At 46.8% G+C, this 16,875-nt stretch overlaps 3 protein-coding genes and 2 long non-coding RNA genes across 5 annotated transcripts in view; all 5 read right to left on the reverse strand.

Moving 5' to 3' along the window:
• Window positions 1–27: 27 nt before the first annotated feature.
• LOC138212586 (uncharacterized) lies at window positions 28–5,906 on the reverse strand (the record flags this gene model as incomplete). The annotated part of the gene is made up of 23 exons (XM_069173035.1): window positions 5,898–5,906; window positions 5,777–5,798; window positions 5,655–5,682; window positions 5,465–5,549; window positions 5,185–5,331; window positions 4,889–5,100; window positions 4,683–4,786; window positions 4,467–4,588; window positions 4,195–4,362; window positions 3,788–3,987; window positions 3,584–3,696; window positions 3,289–3,395; window positions 2,973–3,149; window positions 2,469–2,677; window positions 2,278–2,372; window positions 1,831–1,858; window positions 1,641–1,725; window positions 1,361–1,507; window positions 1,065–1,276; window positions 859–962; window positions 643–764; window positions 371–538; window positions 28–163 (listed from the first exon to the last, which is right to left on the reverse strand). Coding segments are annotated over exons 1-23 (2,800 nt in total), but the record flags the coding sequence as incomplete, so codon positions are not given.
• Window positions 5,907–6,105: 199 nt separating this feature from the next.
• On the reverse strand, window positions 6,106–7,151 carry LOC138212567 (uncharacterized). Its single transcript, XR_011179461.1, has 4 exons — window positions 7,113–7,151; window positions 6,797–6,973; window positions 6,293–6,501; window positions 6,106–6,196 (listed from the first exon to the last, which is right to left on the reverse strand). It is a non-coding gene; the product is annotated as an uncharacterized lncRNA (long non-coding RNA).
• Window positions 7,152–7,194: 43 nt separating this feature from the next.
• Window positions 7,195–13,554, reverse strand: LOC138212547 (uncharacterized). Its single transcript, XM_069172977.1, has 25 exons — window positions 13,546–13,554; window positions 13,425–13,446; window positions 13,303–13,330; window positions 13,113–13,197; window positions 12,833–12,979; window positions 12,537–12,748; window positions 12,331–12,434; window positions 12,115–12,236; window positions 11,843–12,010; window positions 11,436–11,635; window positions 11,232–11,344; window positions 10,937–11,043; window positions 10,621–10,797; window positions 10,117–10,325; window positions 9,926–10,020; window positions 9,479–9,506; window positions 9,289–9,373; window positions 9,009–9,155; window positions 8,713–8,924; window positions 8,507–8,610; window positions 8,291–8,412; window positions 8,019–8,186; window positions 7,612–7,811; window positions 7,413–7,520; window positions 7,195–7,219 (listed from the first exon to the last, which is right to left on the reverse strand). The coding sequence occupies exons 1-25, from the start codon at window positions 13,552–13,554 to the stop codon at window positions 7,195–7,197; spliced, it is 2,997 nt and encodes a 998-aa protein (XP_069029078.1).
• Window positions 13,555–13,753: 199 nt separating this feature from the next.
• Window positions 13,754–14,799, reverse strand: LOC138212565 (uncharacterized). The gene is made up of 4 exons (XR_011179460.1): window positions 14,761–14,799; window positions 14,445–14,621; window positions 13,941–14,149; window positions 13,754–13,844 (listed from the first exon to the last, which is right to left on the reverse strand). It is a non-coding gene; the product is annotated as an uncharacterized lncRNA (long non-coding RNA).
• A 43-nt stretch (window positions 14,800–14,842) lies between these two features.
• Window positions 14,843–16,875, reverse strand: part of LOC138212548 (uncharacterized) — a 44,591-nt gene continuing 42,558 nt past the window's right edge. The window contains exons 155-162 of the mRNA XM_069172978.1: window positions 16,657–16,803; window positions 16,361–16,572; window positions 16,155–16,258; window positions 15,939–16,060; window positions 15,667–15,834; window positions 15,260–15,459; window positions 15,061–15,168; window positions 14,843–14,867 (exon numbers count right to left, since the gene is read on the reverse strand). Coding sequence (XP_069029079.1) covers window positions 14,843–14,867; window positions 15,061–15,168; window positions 15,260–15,459; window positions 15,667–15,834; window positions 15,939–16,060; window positions 16,155–16,258; window positions 16,361–16,572; window positions 16,657–16,803 — 1,086 coding nt within the window. The remainder of the gene's footprint in view (window positions 14,868–15,060; window positions 15,169–15,259; window positions 15,460–15,666; window positions 15,835–15,938; window positions 16,061–16,154; window positions 16,259–16,360; window positions 16,573–16,656; window positions 16,804–16,875) is intronic.

Genomic DNA, 16,875 nt, shown 5'->3' on the forward strand with positions numbered 1-16,875 from the left:
CATTCTTGAGCATCATTGGTGTGAAACTTGGGAGGACGGGCAGCAGTTTAACATGGAACCACTCGTCCAAGTCCTCTTCAGTGAAGGCCGGCAAATGGGGACTGATGATGGCGAAGGTCCTATTCATTACACGGTCTCTCACAACAGGTTGGAAATCTGGGACCTGTCAAATTAGGACACCAGAGGAGGTCAACACCACAAGGTTCACATGTTGCAAATACGTCGCACAAGATGCCGGAAAGGATGCCATGAAGTACTTGATATTAATGATTCCCCTACAACTGATGTGGAGGTTTAGATTCATGTCTGAGTACTGACAATGCTCGGTTATAAGAGCCGGACTGTCCCACAACTTCAAGGAGTAGCCTACCTCTTCAGTTGCTGTCAGCTGTGTCAAGAATTCATCAACATTTTCCAGAGCGTCGCCCTCCTCGAGTCGCTCAAAAACACGATCGATTAGTTCTGTGTCATTCGAGGCCCCCGAGCTCAGTATCGACTGTGCCACCTGAGAAGGATTGAGCAATGGCAAGGAATCGGCCTGCAAGAGGGAATCAATACGGAGTCAAACATCAGTAATTGCAAAGCCATGAGCGAAAGATTTCAATTTTGGAGAAGATTTCTACGACTGCAGTTGCCACTCACGATGGAGAAGTTGGGATTGAGGGCTTGCAAATCCTCCAAGGTGGCAAAATTGGAGAAGTTGCCAAGGTTTACCCGCAGCCACTCTTCACTACGACCTGTGAAAGCTGAGACGCAGCCAGGATCTGCAAAAGACAAGGAAACAAAGAACATTGGCAGGGTAGGACCATGACATGTTACCGAGACATTGCCAAATTGAGCCCGAGTGCCTGTCTCTACCTGATGTGTCATTTCTTGACAGGAATGGTCTGATGAAATGAGTGAAGACTGCATGCTGTCTGTCACGGTCCATGGATGCCCTTTGGCTGCTGAGTGCCTGAATGCTAACATTGGAGAGAAGGCCTTTAACACCTGCACAACTAGAAAACGGCAGCTTTCTCTGCAATCGTGTTGACAGTGGAGAAACATATGGCATATTTGCTTACACAGTGCGGTACGTCACGCAGCTGAAGTTGTTGGAGCTCAGGCAGAATAGGAAGTTGGAGGATGGAGAGGCCAGAAACGGTCGGATCTTATTCCGGAACCATCTGTCGACAAAATTCTTGTCCTGCAGTTGTGCCTGGGTGAAGTTGGCAATTCTCACCTCTCCAAGAGCCTCGAGAGCATGTGCCAAGTTTGGCTTGCTGTTGTTGGGGGCCTAGAATCGGAAAAAGCGTTTCGGTTGGACACAAACTTCCCGCGGGGAAAAACTATCGTCGTGAAATTGTGGGACTGAATTTACCATGGTAGCGAATGTCTCAAGAGCCTGGTCCAGCGCAGGAGAAACTTTTTGGAAGAAAAGCTTCCAGACTTCTACCGGGTACACCCTTTGGCTTTCCAGTGAGCATTTCATCAGTGTGACCAAGCTGCTGGCATCGAGATGTGTAGCCTTGGGAAAACAAAGATGACCAGAAGTACGGTCAACCACTCCGAACTTAAAGATATTTGCCTCAGGATCTTAATGTTTTAAAGGCAGACTCATTTTTGGGGGGGGATTTACAGCTTGCATAAAACAATCTTACCGAGGAACAGGCGTGTTCAGTGATGGTAAAAGTGCACGGGCCGGTAGACGAATTGCCAGTTGACAAGGTTCCATCAAGTCGGGATCTGAAGAAAAGAATTAAACAGAAATCCATTGTCATCTTGGCAACGTTGCGTAAAAGAACTTTACCAATGCAAACGCAGCACCAGACAAAACAGCAATCCACCCACCTATTGACTGCAGCACAGATGAGGTCCGCTGAGAAAAAGACAACATTCACGTGTCAGACATTGGTACTTGAGAAGGTGATTGTGTCATCAAAGGTGAAATGTCTGGTATTTTGAAGACTTACCATCAACTGGGGTCTGCTTGCACTGGAGACAGATAAAATGTAATTGTTAGTCGAGTGGGAAAAGCTACTTCAGCTTCAAACACCTTGACCTGACCTCTATTTTCCAGTCACAGTGCCAAACCTGTGTCATGTAAATAGCAATCAAATGTTGAATAATTCATACAATACACCCATCGAATTCAACTTACCATGAAGGAATCTGGTATTGAGCAACCTGTTGTAGGGAGAAATAAAATGAAGGCATGGCATTAATGAAGTTGCCATCACAGTGGTGGTATTGGGCTTTCTGCAAAAAGTTTCTCAGCAGAGTGTTTTTGCCACGTACGTGTGAAAGTGTCCTTGAGTGACTTTACGCTTGATCTCACGTCACGTGAAAGAACCAGTGGCAGGGATTTCAAACTTTGCCGAAGACCGGTGAGTCTGACAGAAGAAAACAGAAATTATTGTGACTTTTCTGGTGCCACAGTCTGACATCATGGACACTCAACATATGACTTCAGAAGTAGCGTGTCTTACATAGCTGCGTAGGAAGCACAGCTGATGTCCCTGGGGAGCACCCGCAAGCTGTCAGGCTGGAGGCTCGCTATCACAACAGTCAAATGGACCTGGAACCAAAGCTGAAAGTCTTCAGGCTCAAAGTCTTCAAATTCAGGAGCAAGGGCTGTCAAGGTGAGGTTCAAGATGGTCTTTCGTACACCTGGATTCTCGATGAAGGTGATGTTTCTCTGGAAGCAAAAGGATTCACGTTGCTGTTCAGGAGGACATTTTACCTTTCTCAAATCAACGTGAAAATGACACCACGCTGGATGGCACATCTTTGTATTTTCCTGCATCGGAGGCATGACTGAAGCCACCATTGGCAACAATTCAGTCAAGAAGCAGATCACAACTGCATCGCATTGATTCAAATCTTGGCTCCTTATTCGCTGCCGCAAAAAGCTCCTTGAGCAAGATGTACATGGCAGGTTTCTCAACCAACTTATTGGCAAATAACATGGCAACGTTATGCTAAGCATTCACCTGTTTGTTGATGCTTGTGAAGGCCTCGAAAAACTCATTTAGCTGCTCGTCATCATCGGACTCTGTCAAGCTTTTGAACACCACGGTTACAACGGTCTCATTCTCCAAAGCGCCACTGTCGGGGTCCAAGATCAGCTCAGCCTTTTGCTGTGGTGAGAGGGTGTCTACAACTTCCACCTGATGATGGGAACAAAGAGAACGTATCGATTCCTTTTCTTTTTGACTCAGCAAAAGCCGCCCGGTCTGTGGAGGTTCCAAGCCCTGAACGATGTGCTGTTTTTCTCAAGAAACATTGGTAGTGAGATGTACAACTTACCCCAGAGATGCCGAAGGCTTTGAGCTCAGAGTAGGTTACGTAGATGGAAAATGGACCCAAGTTTCTTTCGATCCATTCTGCATCACTCGGATTTCCCTGCCTGCAACCTGAGGCACATAGACGGGCATTGGCATACGTGCAATTTGGTGCGCATATTTTGTCAACGAAACAAATGCATCAGTTCCATGGCCTGTTTCCTTCTCATGGCAAGTTCAGCATCATATTTCACAATTTCAAGTCCACGGGCAGGTCCACACAAGCAACCACCTGCCGCAGTTAACTGCATTAGACCTACCTGACTCGTTGACCCCTCTGGTGGAATTTTTCAGGTACTCCAGCAGAACCCTTGTGTTTTCTTCTTGTCTGTGCGAGGGCGTCTCGGTGAAAACTTTGGCGATCCCACTCAGACTACAAAAGATGGAGCAGAACGTTCTTACACAGTCCCTCGTCAGCATGTTTGTACTTTGGTGTGAGATGTTGTTGTTTAAGAGTTACTCACATGACTTGGTATCTCGTGCAGGAGATGTTTGAGGTTGCATTCTTGAGCATCATTGGTGTGAAACTTGGGAGGACGGGCAGCAGTTTAACATGGAACCACTCGTCCAAGTCCTCTTCAGTGAAGGCCGGCAAATGGGGACTGATGATGGCGAAGGTCCTATTCATTACACGGTCTCTCACAACAGGTTGGAAATCTGGGACCTGTCAAATTAGGACACCAGAGGAGGTCAACACCACAAGGTTCACATGTTGCAAATACGTCGCACAAGATGCCGGAAAGGATGCCATGAAGTACTTGATATTAATGATTCCCCTACAACTGATGTGGAGGTTTAGATTCATGTCTGAGTACTGACAATGCTCGGTTATAAGAGCCGGACTGTCCCACAACTTCAAGGAGTAGCCTACCTCTTCAGTTGCTGTCAGCTGTGTCAAGAATTCATCAACATTTTCCAGAGCGTCGCCCTCCTCGAGTCGCTCAAAAACACGATCGATTAGTTCTGTGTCATTCGAGGCCCCCGAGCTCAGTATCGACTGTGCCACCTGAGAAGGATTGAGCAATGGCAAGGAATCGGCCTGCAAGAGGGAATCAATACGGAGTCAAACATCAGTAATTGCAAAGCCATGAGCGAAAGATTTCAATTTTGGAGAAGATTTCTACGACTGCAGTTGCCACTCACGATGGAGAAGTTGGGATTGAGGGCTTGCAAATCCTCCAAGGTGGCAAAATTGGAGAAGTTGCCAAGGTTTACCCGCAGCCACTCTTCACTACGACCTGTGAAAGCTGAGACGCAGCCAGGATCTGCAAAAGACAAGGAAACAAAGAACATTGGCAGGGTAGGACCATGACATGTTACCGAGACATTGCCAAATTGAGCCCGAGTGCCTGTCTCTACCTGATGTGTCATTTCTTGACAGGAATGGTCTGATGAAATGAGTGAAGACTGCATGCTGTCTGTCACGGTCCATGGATGCCCTTTGGCTGCTGAGTGCCTGAATGCTAACATTGGAGAGAAGGCCTTTAACACCTGCACAACTAGAAAACGGCAGCTTTCTCTGCAATCGTGTTGACAGTGGAGAAACATATGGCATATTTGCTTACACAGTGCGGTACGTCACGCAGCTGAAGTTGTTGGAGCTCAGGCAGAATAGGAAGTTGGAGGATGGAGAGGCCAGAAACGGTCGGATCTTATTCCGGAACCATCTGTCGACAAAATTCTTGTCCTGCAGTTGTGCCTGGGTGAAGTTGGCAATTCTCACCTCTCCAAGAGCCTCGAGAGCATGTGCCAAGTTTGGCTTGCTGTTGTTGGGGGCCTAGAATCGGAAAAAGCGTTTCGGTTGGACACAAACTTCCCGCGGGGAAAAACTATCGTCGTGAAATTGTGGGACTGAATTTACCATGGTAGCGAATGTCTCAAGAGCCTGGTCCAGCGCAGGAGAAACTTTTTGGAAGAAAAGCTTCCAGACTTCTACCGGGTACACCCTTTGGCTTTCCAGTGAGCATTTCATCAGTGTGACCAAGCTGCTGGCATCGAGATGTGTAGCCTTGGGAAAACAAAGATGACCAGAAGTACGGTCAACCACTCCGAACTTAAAGATATTTGCCTCAGGATCTTAATGTTTTAAAGGCAGACTCATTTTTGGGGGGGGATTTACAGCTTGCATAAAACAATCTTACCGAGGAACAGGCGTGTTCAGTGATGGTAAAAGTGCACGGGCCGGTAGACGAATTGCCAGTTGACAAGGTTCCATCAAGTCGGGATCTGAAGAAAAGAATTAAACAGAAATCCATTGTCATCTTGGCAACGTTGCGTAAAAGAACTTTACCAATGCAAACGCAGCACCAGACAAAACAGCAATCCACCCACCTATTGACTGCAGCACAGATGAGGTCCGCTGAGAAAAAGACAACATTCACGTGTCAGACATTGGTACTTGAGAAGGTGATTGTGTCATCAAAGGTGAAATGTCTGGTATTTTGAAGACTTACCATCAACTGGGGTCTGCTTGCACTGGAGACAGATAAAATGTAATTGTTAGTCGAGTGGGAAAAGCTACTTCAGCTTCAAACACCTTGACCTGACCTCTATTTTCCAGTCACAGTGCCAAACCTGTGTCATGTAAATAGCAATCAAATGTTGAATAATTCATACAATACACCCATCGAATTCAACTTACCATGAAGGAATCTGGTATTGAGCAACCTGTTGTAGGGAGAAATAAAATGAAGGCATGGCATTAATGAAGTTGCCATCACAGTGGTGGTATTGGGCTTTCTGCAAAAAGTTTCTCAGCAGAGTGTTTTTGCCACGTACGTGTGAAAGTGTCCTTGAGTGACTTTACGCTTGATCTCACGTCACGTGAAAGAACCAGTGGCAGGGATTTCAAACTTTGCCGAAGACCGGTGAGTCTGACAGAAGAAAACAGAAATTATTGTGACTTTTCTGGTGCCACAGTCTGACATCATGGACACTCAACATATGACTTCAGAAGTAGCGTGTCTTACATAGCTGCGTAGGAAGCACAGCTGATGTCCCTGGGGAGCACCCGCAAGCTGTCAGGCTGGAGGCTCGCTATCACAACAGTCAAATGGACCTGGAACCAAAGCTGAAAGTCTTCAGGCTCAAAGTCTTCAAATTCAGGAGCAAGGGCTGTCAAGGTGAGGTTCAAGATGGTCTTTCGTACACCTGGATTCTCGATGAAGGTGATGTTTCTCTGGAAGCAAAAGGATTCACGTTGCTGTTCAGGAGGACATTTTACCTTTCTCAAATCAACGTGAAAATGACACCACGCTGGATGGCACATCTTTGTATTTTCCTGCATCGGAGGCATGACTGAAGCCACCATTGGCAACAATTCAGTCAAGAAGCAGATCACAACTGCATCGCATTGATTCAAATCTTGGCTCCTTATTCGCTGCCGCAAAAAGCTCCTTGAGCAAGATGTACATGGCAGGTTTCTCAACCAACTTATTGGCAAATAACATGGCAACGTTATGCTAAGCATTCACCTGTTTGTTGATGCTTGTGAAGGCCTCGAAAAACTCATTTAGCTGCTCGTCATCATCGGACTCTGTCAAGCTTTTGAACACCACGGTTACAACGGTCTCATTCTCCAAAGCGCCACTGTCGGGGTCCAAGATCAGCTCAGCCTTTTGCTGTGGTGAGAGGGTGTCTACAACTTCCACCTGATGATGGGAACAAAGAGAACGTATCGATTCCTTTTCTTTTTGACTCAGCAAAAGCCGCCCGGTCTGTGGAGGTTCCAAGCCCTGAACGATGTGCTGTTTTTCTCAAGAAACATTGGTAGTGAGATGTACAACTTACCCCAGAGATGCCGAAGGCTTTGAGCTCAGAGTAGGTTACGTAAATGGAAAATGGACCCAAGTTTCTTTCGATCCATTCTGCATCACTCGGATTTCCCTGCCTGCAACCTGAGGCACATAGACGGGCATTGGCATACGTGCAATTTGGTGCGCATATTTTGTCAACGAAACAAATGCATCAGTTCCATGGCCTGTTTCCTTCTCATGGCAAGTTCAGCATCATATTTCACAATTTCAAGTCCACGGGCAGGTCCACACAAGCAACCACCTGCCGCAGTTAACTGCATTAGACCTACCTGACTCGTTGACCCCTCTGGTGGAATTTTTCAGGTACTCCAGCAGAACCCTTGTGTTTTCTTCTTGTCTGTGCGAGGGCGTCTCGGTGAAAACTTTGGCGATCCCACTCAGACTACAAAAGATGGAGCAGAACGTTCTTACACAGTCCCTCGTCAGCATGTTTGTACTTTGGTGTGAGATGTTGTTGTTTAAGAGTTACTCACATGACTTGGTATCTCGTGCAGGAGATGTTTGAGGTTGCATTCTTGAGCATCATTGGTGTGAAACTTGGGAGGACGGGCAGCAGTTTAACATGGAACCACTCGTCCAAGTCCTCTTCAGTGAAGGCCGGCAAATGGGGACTGATGATGGCGAAGGTCCTATTCATTACACGGTCTCTCACAACAGGTTGGAAATCTGGGACCTGTCAAATTAGGACACCAGAGGAGGTCAACACCACAAGGTTCACATGTTGCAAATACGTCGCACAAGATGCCGGAAAGGATGCCATGAAGTGCTTGATATTAATGATTCCCCTACAACTGATGTGGAGGTTTAGATTCATGTCTGAGTACTGACAATGCTCGGTTATAAGAGCCGGACTGTCCCACAACTTCAAGGAGTAGCCTACCTCTTCAGTTGCTGTCAGCTGTGTCAAGAATTCATCAACATTTTCCAGAGCGTCGCCCTCCTCGAGTCGCTCAAAAACACGATCGATTAGTTCTGTGTCATTCGAGGCCCCCGAGCTCAGTATCGACTGTGCCACCTGAGAAGGATTGAGCAATGGCAAGGAATCGGCCTGCAAGAGGGAATCAATACGGAGTCAAACATCAGTAATTGCAAAGCCATGAGCGAAAGATTTCAATTTTGGAGAAGATTTCTACGACTGCAGTTGCCACTCACGATGGAGAAGTTGGGATTGAGGGCTTGCAAATCCTCCAAGGTGGCAAAATTGGAGAAGTTGCCAAGGTTTACCCGCAGCCACTCTTCACTACGACCTGTGAAAGCTGAGACGCAGCCAGGATCTGCAAAAGACAAGGAAACAAAGAACATTGGCAGGGTAGGACCATGACATGTTACCGAGACATTGCCAAATTGAGCCCGAGTGCCTGTCTCTACCTGATGTGTCATTTCTTGACAGGAATGGTCTGATGAAATGAGTGAAGACTGCATGCTGTCTGTCACGGTCCATGGATGCCCTTTGGCTGCTGAGTGCCTGAATGCTAACATGGGAGAGAAGGCCTTTAACACCTGCACAACTAGAAAACGGCAGCTTTCTCTGCAATCGTGTTGACAGTGGAGAAACATATGGCATATTTGCTTACACAGTGCGGTACGTCACGCAGCTGAAGTTGTTGGAGCTCAGGCAGAATAGGAAGTTGGAGGATGGAGAGGCCAGAAACGGTCGGATCTTATTCCGGAACCATCTGTCGACAAAATTCTTGTCCTGCAGTTGTGCCTGGGTGAAGTTGGCAATTCTCACCTCTCCAAGAGCCTCGAGAGCATGTGCCAAGTTTGGCTTGCTGTTGTTGGGGGCCTAGAATCGGAAAAAGCGTTTCGGTTGGACACAAACTTCCCGCGGGGAAAAACTATCGTCGTGAAATTGTGGGACTGAATTTACCATGGTAGCGAATGTCTCAAGAGCCTGGTCCAGCGCAGGAGAAACTTTTTGGAAGAAAAGCTTCCAGACTTCTACCGGGTACACCCTTTGGCTTTCCAGTGAGCATTTCATCAGTGTGACCAAGCTGCTGGCATCGAGATGTGTAGCCTTGGGAAAACAAAGATGACCAGAAGTACGGTCAACCACTCCGAACTTAAAGATATTTGCCTCAGGATCTTAATGTTTTAAAGGCAGACTCATTTTTGGGGGGGGATTTACAGCTTGCATAAAACAATCTTACCGAGGAACAGGCGTGTTCAGTGATGGTAAAAGTGCACGGGCCGGTAGACGAATTGCCAGTTGACAAGGTTCCATCAAGTCGGGATCTGAAGAAAAGAATTAAACAGAAATCCATTGTCATCTTGGCAACGTTGCGTAAAAGAACTTTACCAATGCAAACGCAGCACCAGACAAAACAGCAATCCACCCACCTATTGACTGCAGCACAGATGAGGTCCGCTGAGAAAAAGACAACATTCACGTGTCAGACATTGGTACTTGAGAAGGTGATTGTGTCATCAAAGGTGAAATGTCTGGTATTTTGAAGACTTACCATCAACTGGGGTCTGCTTGCACTGGAGACAGATAAAATGTAATTGTTAGTCGAGTGGGAAAAGCTACTTCAGCTTCAAACACCTTGACCTGACCTCTATTTTCCAGTCACAGTGCCAAACCTGTGTCATGTAAATAGCAATCAAATGTTGAATAATTCATACAATACACCCATCGAATTCAACTTACCATGAAGGAATCTGGTATTGAGCAACCTGTTGTAGGGAGAAATAAAATGAAGGCATGGCATTAATGAAGTTGCCATCACAGTGGTGGTATTGGGCTTTCTGCAAAAAGTTTCTCAGCAGAGTGTTTTTGCCACGTACGTGTGAAAGTGTCCTTGAGTGACTTTACGCTTGATCTCACGTCACGTGAAAGAACCAGTGGCAGGGATTTCAAACTTTGCCGAAGACCGGTGAGTCTGACAGAAGAAAACAGAAATTATTGTGACTTTTCTGGTGCCACAGTCTGACATCATGGACACTCAACATATGACTTCAGAAGTAGCGTGTCTTACATAGCTGCGTAGGAAGCACAGCTGATGTCCCTGGGGAGCACCCGCAAGCTGTCAGGCTGGAGGCTCGCTATCACAACAGTCAAATGGACCTGGAACCAAAGCTGAAAGTCTTCAGGCTCAAAGTCTTCAAATTCAGGAGCAAGGGCTGTCAAGGTGAGGTTCAAGATGGTCTTTCGTACACCTGGATTCTCGATGAAGGTGATGTTTCTCTGGAAGCAAAAGGATTCACGTTGCTGTTCAGGAGGACATTTTACCTTTCTCAAATCAACGTGAAAATGACACCACGCTGGATGGCACATCTTTGTATTTTCCTGCATCGGAGGCATGACTGAAGCCACCATTGGCAACAATTCAGTCAAGAAGCAGATCACAACTGCATCGCATTGATTCAAATCTTGGCTCCTTATTCGCTGCCGCAAAAAGCTCCTTGAGCAAGATGTACATGGCAGGTTTCTCAACCAACTTATTGGCAAATAACATGGCAACGTTATGCTAAGCATTCACCTGTTTGTTGATGCTTGTGAAGGCCTCGAAAAACTCATTTAGCTGCTCGTCATCATCGGACTCTGTCAAGCTTTTGAACACCACGGTTACAACGGTCTCATTCTCCAAAGCGCCACTGTCGGGGTCCAAGATCAGCTCAGCCTTTTGCTGTGGTGAGAGGGTGTCTACAACTTCCACCTGATGATGGGAACAAAGAGAACGTATCGATTCCTTTTCTTTTTGACTCAGCAAAAGCCGCCCGGTCTGTGGAGGTTCCAAGCCCTGAACGATGTGCTGTTTTTCTCAAGAAACATTGGTAGTGAGATGTACAACTTACCCCAGAGATGCCGAAGGCTTTGAGCTCAGAGTAGGTTACGTAGATGGAAAATGGACCCAAGTTTCTTTCGATCCATTCTGCATCACTCGGATTTCCCTGCCTGCAACCTGAGGCACATAGACGGGCATTGGCATACGTGCAATTTGGTGCGCATATTTTGTCAACGAAACAAATGCATCAGTTCCATGGCCTGTTTCCTTCTCATGGCAAGTTCAGCATCATATTTCACAATTTCAAGTCCACGGGCAGGTCCACACAAGCAACCACCTGCCGCAGTTAACTGCATTAGACCTACCTGACTCGTTGACCCCTCTGGTGGAATTTTTCAGGTACTCCAGCAGAACCCTTGTGTTTTCTTCTTGTCTGTGCGAGGGCGTCTCGGTGAAAACTTTGGCGATCCCACTCAGACTACAAAAGATGGAGCAGAACGTTCTTACACAGTCCCTCGTCAGCATGTTTGTACTTTGGTGTGAGATGTTGTTGTTTAAGAGTTACTCACATGACTTGGTATCTCGTGCAGGAGATGTTTGAGGTTGCATTCTTGAGCATCATTGGTGTGAAACTTGGGAGGACGGGCAGCAGTTTAACATGGAACCACTCGTCCAAGTCCTCTTCAGTGAAGGCCGGCAAATGGGGACTGATGATGGCGAAGGTCCTATTCATTACACGGTCTCTCACAACAGGTTGGAAATCTGGGACCTGTCAAATTAGGACACCAGAGGAGGTCAACACCACAAGGTTCACATGTTGCAAATACGTCGCACAAGATGCCGGAAAGGATGCCATGAAGTACTTGATATTAATGATTCCCCTACAACTGATGTGGAGGTTTAGATTCATGTCTGAGTACTGACAATGCTCGGTTATAAGAGCCGGACTGTCCCACAACTTCAAGGAGTAGCCTACCTCTTCAGTTGCTGTCAGCTGTGTCAAGAATTCATCAACATTTTCCAGAGCGTCGCCCTCCTCGAGTCGCTCAAAAACACGATCGATTAGTTCTGTGTCATTCGAGGCCCCCGAGCTCAGTATCGACTGTGCCACCTGAGAAGGATTGAGCAATGGCAAGGAATCGGCCTGCAAGAGGGAATCAATACGGAGTCAAACATCAGTAATTGCAAAGCCATGAGCGAAAGATTTCAATTTTGGAGAAGATTTCTACGACTGCAGTTGCCACTCACGATGGAGAAGTTGGGATTGAGGGCTTGCAAATCCTCCAAGGTGGCAAAATTGGAGAAGTTGCCAAGGTTTACCCGCAGCCACTCTTCACTACGACCTGTGAAAGCTGAGACGCAGCCAGGATCTGCAAAAGACAAGGAAACAAAGAACATTGGCAGGGTAGGACCATGACATGTTACCGAGACATTGCCAAATTGAGCCCGAGTGCCTGTCTCTACCTGATGTGTCATTTCTTGACAGGAATGGTCTGATGAAATGAGTGAAGACTGCATGCTGTCTGTCACGGTCCATGGATGCCCTTTGGCTGCTGAGTGCCTGAATGCTAACATTGGAGAGAAGGCCTTTAACACCTGCACAACTAGAAAACGGCAGCTTTCTCTGCAATCGTGTTGACAGTGGAGAAACATATGGCATATTTGCTTACACAGTGCGGTACGTCACGCAGCTGAAGTTGTTGGAGCTCAGGCAGAATAGGAAGTTGGAGGATGGAGAGGCCAGAAACGGTCGGATCTTATTCCGGAACCATCTGTCGACAAAATTCTTGTCCTGCAGTTGTGCCTGGGTGAAGTTGGCAATTCTCACCTCTCCAAGAGCCTCGAGAGCATGTGCCAAGTTTGGCTTGCTGTTGTTGGGGGCCTAGAATCGGAAAAAGCGTTTCGGTTGGACACAAACTTCCCGCGGGGAAAAACTATCGTCGTGAAATTGTGGGACTGAATTTACCATGGTAGCGAATGTCTCAAGAGCCTGGTCCAGCGCAGGAGAAACTTTTTGGAAGAAAAGCTTCCAGACTTCTACCGGGTACACCCTTTGGCTTTCCAGTGAGCATTTCATCAGTGTGACCAAGCTGCTGGCATCGAGATGTGTAGCCTTGGGAAAACAAAGATGACCAGAAGTACGGTCAACCACTCCGAACTTAAAGATATTTGCCTCAGGATCTTAATGTTTTAAAGGCAGACTCATTTTTGGGGGGGGATTTACAGCTTGCATAAAACAATCTTACCGAGGAACAGGCGTGTTCAGTGATGGTAAAAGTGCACGGGCCGGTAGACGAATTGCCAGTTGACAAGGTTCCATCAAGTCGGGATCTGAAGAAAAGAATTAAACAGAAATCCATTGTCATCTTGGCAACGTTGCGTAAAAGAACTTTACCAATGCAAACGCAGCACCAGACAAAACAGCAATCCACCCACCTATTGACTGCAGCACAGATGAGGTCCGCTGAGAAAAAGACAACATTCACGTGTCAGACATTGGTACTTGAGAAGGTGATTGTGTCATCAAAGGTGAAATGTCTGGTATTTTGAAGACTTACCATCAACTGGGGTCTGCTTGCACTGGAGACAGATAAAATGTAATTGTTAGTCGAGTGGGAAAAGCTACTTCAGCTTCAAACACCTTGACCTGACCTCTATTTTCCAGTCACAGTGCCAAACCTGTGTCATGTAAATAGCAATCAAATGTTGAATAATTCATACAATACACCCATCGAATTCAACTTACCATGAAGGAATCTGGTATTGAGCAACCTGTTGTAGGGAGAAATAAAATGAAGGCATGGCATTAATGAAGTTGCCATCACAGTGGTGGTATTGGGCTTTCTGCAAAAAGTTTCTCAGCAGAGTGTTTTTGCCACGTACGTGTGAAAGTGTCCTTGAGTGACTTTACGCTTGATCTCACGTCACGTGAAAGAACCAGTGGCAGGGATTTCAAACTTTGCCGAAGACCGGTGAGTCTGACAGAAGAAAACAGAAATTATTGTGACTTTTCTGGTGCCACAGTCTGACATCATGGACACTCAACATATGACTTCAGAAGTAGCGTGTCTTACATAGCTGCGTAGGAAGCACAGCTGATGTCCCTGGGGAGCACCCGCAAGCTGTCAGGCTGGAGGCTCGCTATCACAACAGTCAAATGGACCTGGAACCAAAGCTGAAAGTCTTCAGGCTCAAAGTCTTCAAATTCAGGAGCAAGGGCTGTCAAGGTGAGGTTCAAGATGGTCTTTCGTACACCTGGATTCTCGATGAAGGTGATGTTTCTCTGGAAGCAAAAGGATTCACGTTGCTGTTCAGGAGGACATTTTACCTTTCTCAAATCAACGTGAAAATGACACCACGCTGGATGGCACATCTTTGTATTTTCCTGCATCGGAGGCATGACTGAAGCCACCATTGGCAACAATTCAGTCAAGAAGCAGATCACAACTGCATCGCATTGATTCAAATCTTGGCTCCTTATTCGCTGCCGCAAAAAGCTCCTTGAGCAAGATGTACATGGCAGGTTTCTCAACCAACTTATTGGCAAATAACATGGCAACGTTATGCTAAGCATTCACCTGTTTGTTGATGCTTGTGAAGGCCTCGAAAAACTCATTTAGCTGCTCGTCATCATCGGACTCTGTCAAGCTTTTGAACACCACGGTTACAACGGTCTCATTCTCCAAAGCGCCACTGTCGGGGTCCAAGATCAGCTCAGCCTTTTGCTGTGGTGAGAGGGTGTCTACAACTTCCACCTGATGATGGGAACAAAGAGAACGTATCGATTCCTTTTCTTTTTGACTCAGCAAAAGCCGCCCGGTCTGTGGAGGTTCCAAGCCCTGAACGATGTGCTGTTTTTCTCAAGAAACATTGGTAGTGAGATGTACAACTTACCCCAGAGATGCCGAAGGCTTTGAGCTCAGAGTAGGTTACGTAAATGGAAAATGGACCCAAGTTTCTTTCGATCCATTCTGCATCACTCGGATTTCCCTGCCTGCAACCTGAGGCACATAGACGGGCATTGGCATACGTGCAATTTGGTGCGCATATTTTGTCAACGAAACAAATGCATCAGTTCCATGGCCTGTTTCCTTCTCATGGCAAGTTCAGCATCATATTTCACAATTTCAAGTCCACGGGCAGGTCCACACAAGCAACCACCTGCCGCAGTTAACTGCATTAGACCTACCTGACTCGTTGACCCCTCTGGTGGAATTTTTCAGGTACTCCAGCAGAACCCTTGTGTTTTCTTCTTGTCTGTGCGAGGGCGTCTCGGTGAAAACTTTGGCGATCCCACTCAGACTACAAAAGATGGAGCAGAACGTTCTTACACAGTCCCTCGTCAGCATGTTTGTACTTTGGTGTGAGATGTTGTTGTTTAAGAGTTACTCACATGACTTGGTATCTCGTGCAGGAGATGTTTGAGGTTGCATTCTTGAGCATCATTGGTGTGAAACTTGGGAGGACGGGCAGCAGTTTAACATGGAACCACTCGTCCAAGTCCTCTTCAGTGAAGGCCGGCAAATGGGGACTGATGATGGCGAAGGTCCTATTCATTACACGGTCTCTCACAACAGGTTGGAAATCTGGGACCTGTCAAATTAGGACACCAGAGGAGGTCAACACCACAAGGTTCACATGTTGCAAATACGTCGCACAAGATGCCGGAAAGGATGCCATGAAGTGCTTGATATTAATGATTCCCCTACAACTGATGTGGAGGTTTAGATTCATGTCTGAGTACTGACAATGCTCGGTTATAAGAGCCGGACTGTCCCACAACTTCAAGGAGTAGCCTACCTCTTCAGTTGCTGTCAGCTGTGTCAAGAATTCATCAACATTTTCCAGAGCGTCGCCCTCCTCGAGTCGCTCAAAAACACGATCGATTAGTTCTGTGTCATTCGAGGCCCCCGAGCTCAGTATCGACTGTGCCACCTGAGAAGGATTGAGCAATGGCAAGGAATCGGCCTGCAAGAGGGAATCAATACGGAGTCAAACATCAGTAATTGCAAAGCCATGAGCGAAAGATTTCAATTTTGGAGAAGATTTCTACGACTGCAGTTGCCACTCACGATGGAGAAGTTGGGATTGAGGGCTTGCAAATCCTCCAAGGTGGCAAAATTGGAGAAGTTGCCAAGGTTTACCCGCAGCCACTCTTCACTACGACCTGTGAAAGCTGAGACGCAGCCAGGATCTGCAAAAGACAAGGAAACAAAGAACATTGGCAGGGTAGGACCATGACATGTTACCGAGACATTGCCAAATTGAGCCCGAGTGCCTGTCTCTACCTGATGTGTCATTTCTTGACAGGAATGGTCTGATGAAATGAGTGAAGACTGCATGCTGTCTGTCACGGTCCATGGATGCCCTTTGGCTGCTGAGTGCCTGAATGCTAACATGGGAGAGAAGGCCTTTAACACCTGCACAACTAGAAAACGGCAGCTTTCTCTGCAATCGTGTTGACAGTGGAGAAACATATGGCATATTTGCTTACACAGTGCGGTACGTCACGCAGCTGAAGTTGTTGGAGCTCAGGCAGAATAGGAAGTTGGAGGATGGAGAGGCCAGAAACGGTCGGATCTTATTCCGGAACCATCTGTCGACAAAATTCTTGTCCTGCAGTTGTGCCTGGGTGAAGTTGGCAATTCTCACCTCTCCAAGAGCCTCGAGAGCATGTGCCAAGTTTGGCTTGCTGTTGTTGGGGGCCTAGAATCGGAAAAAGCGTTTCGGTTGGACACAAACTTCCCGCGGGGAAAAACTATCGTCGTGAAATTGTGGGACTGAATTTACCATGGTAGCGAATGTCTCAAGAGCCTGGTCCAGCGCAGGAGAAACTTTTTGGAAGAAAAGCTTCCAGACTTCTACCGGGTACACCCTTTGGCTTTCCAGTGAGCATTTCATCAGTGTGACCAAGCTGCTGGCATCGAGATGTGTAGCCTTGGGAAAACAAAGATGACCAGAAGTACGGTCAACCACTCCGAACTTAAAGATATTTGCCTCAGGATCTTA

The sequence above is a fragment of the Embiotoca jacksoni genome, unplaced genomic scaffold (genome assembly GCF_022577435.1).
Source record: "Embiotoca jacksoni isolate LCO1_2020_lvr unplaced genomic scaffold, fEmbJac1.0.p SCAF_57, whole genome shotgun sequence".
NCBI classification, from domain to species: Eukaryota; Metazoa; Chordata; class Actinopteri; family Embiotocidae; genus Embiotoca; species Embiotoca jacksoni.

Bases quoted from the DNA above. Each gene is read 5' to 3' on its own strand.
- LOC138212547 (XM_069172977.1), bottom strand. The intron at 11,044-11,231 runs GTAGGTCTAATG...TATGTGCCTCAG, and splicing joins CAGAGGGGTCAACGAGTCAG to GTTGCAGGCAGGGAAATCCG. The intron at 7,220-7,412 runs GTCAGGTAGGTC...TATGTGCCTCAG, and splicing joins TCCACCAGAGGGGTCAACGA to GTTGCAGGCAGGGAAATCCG.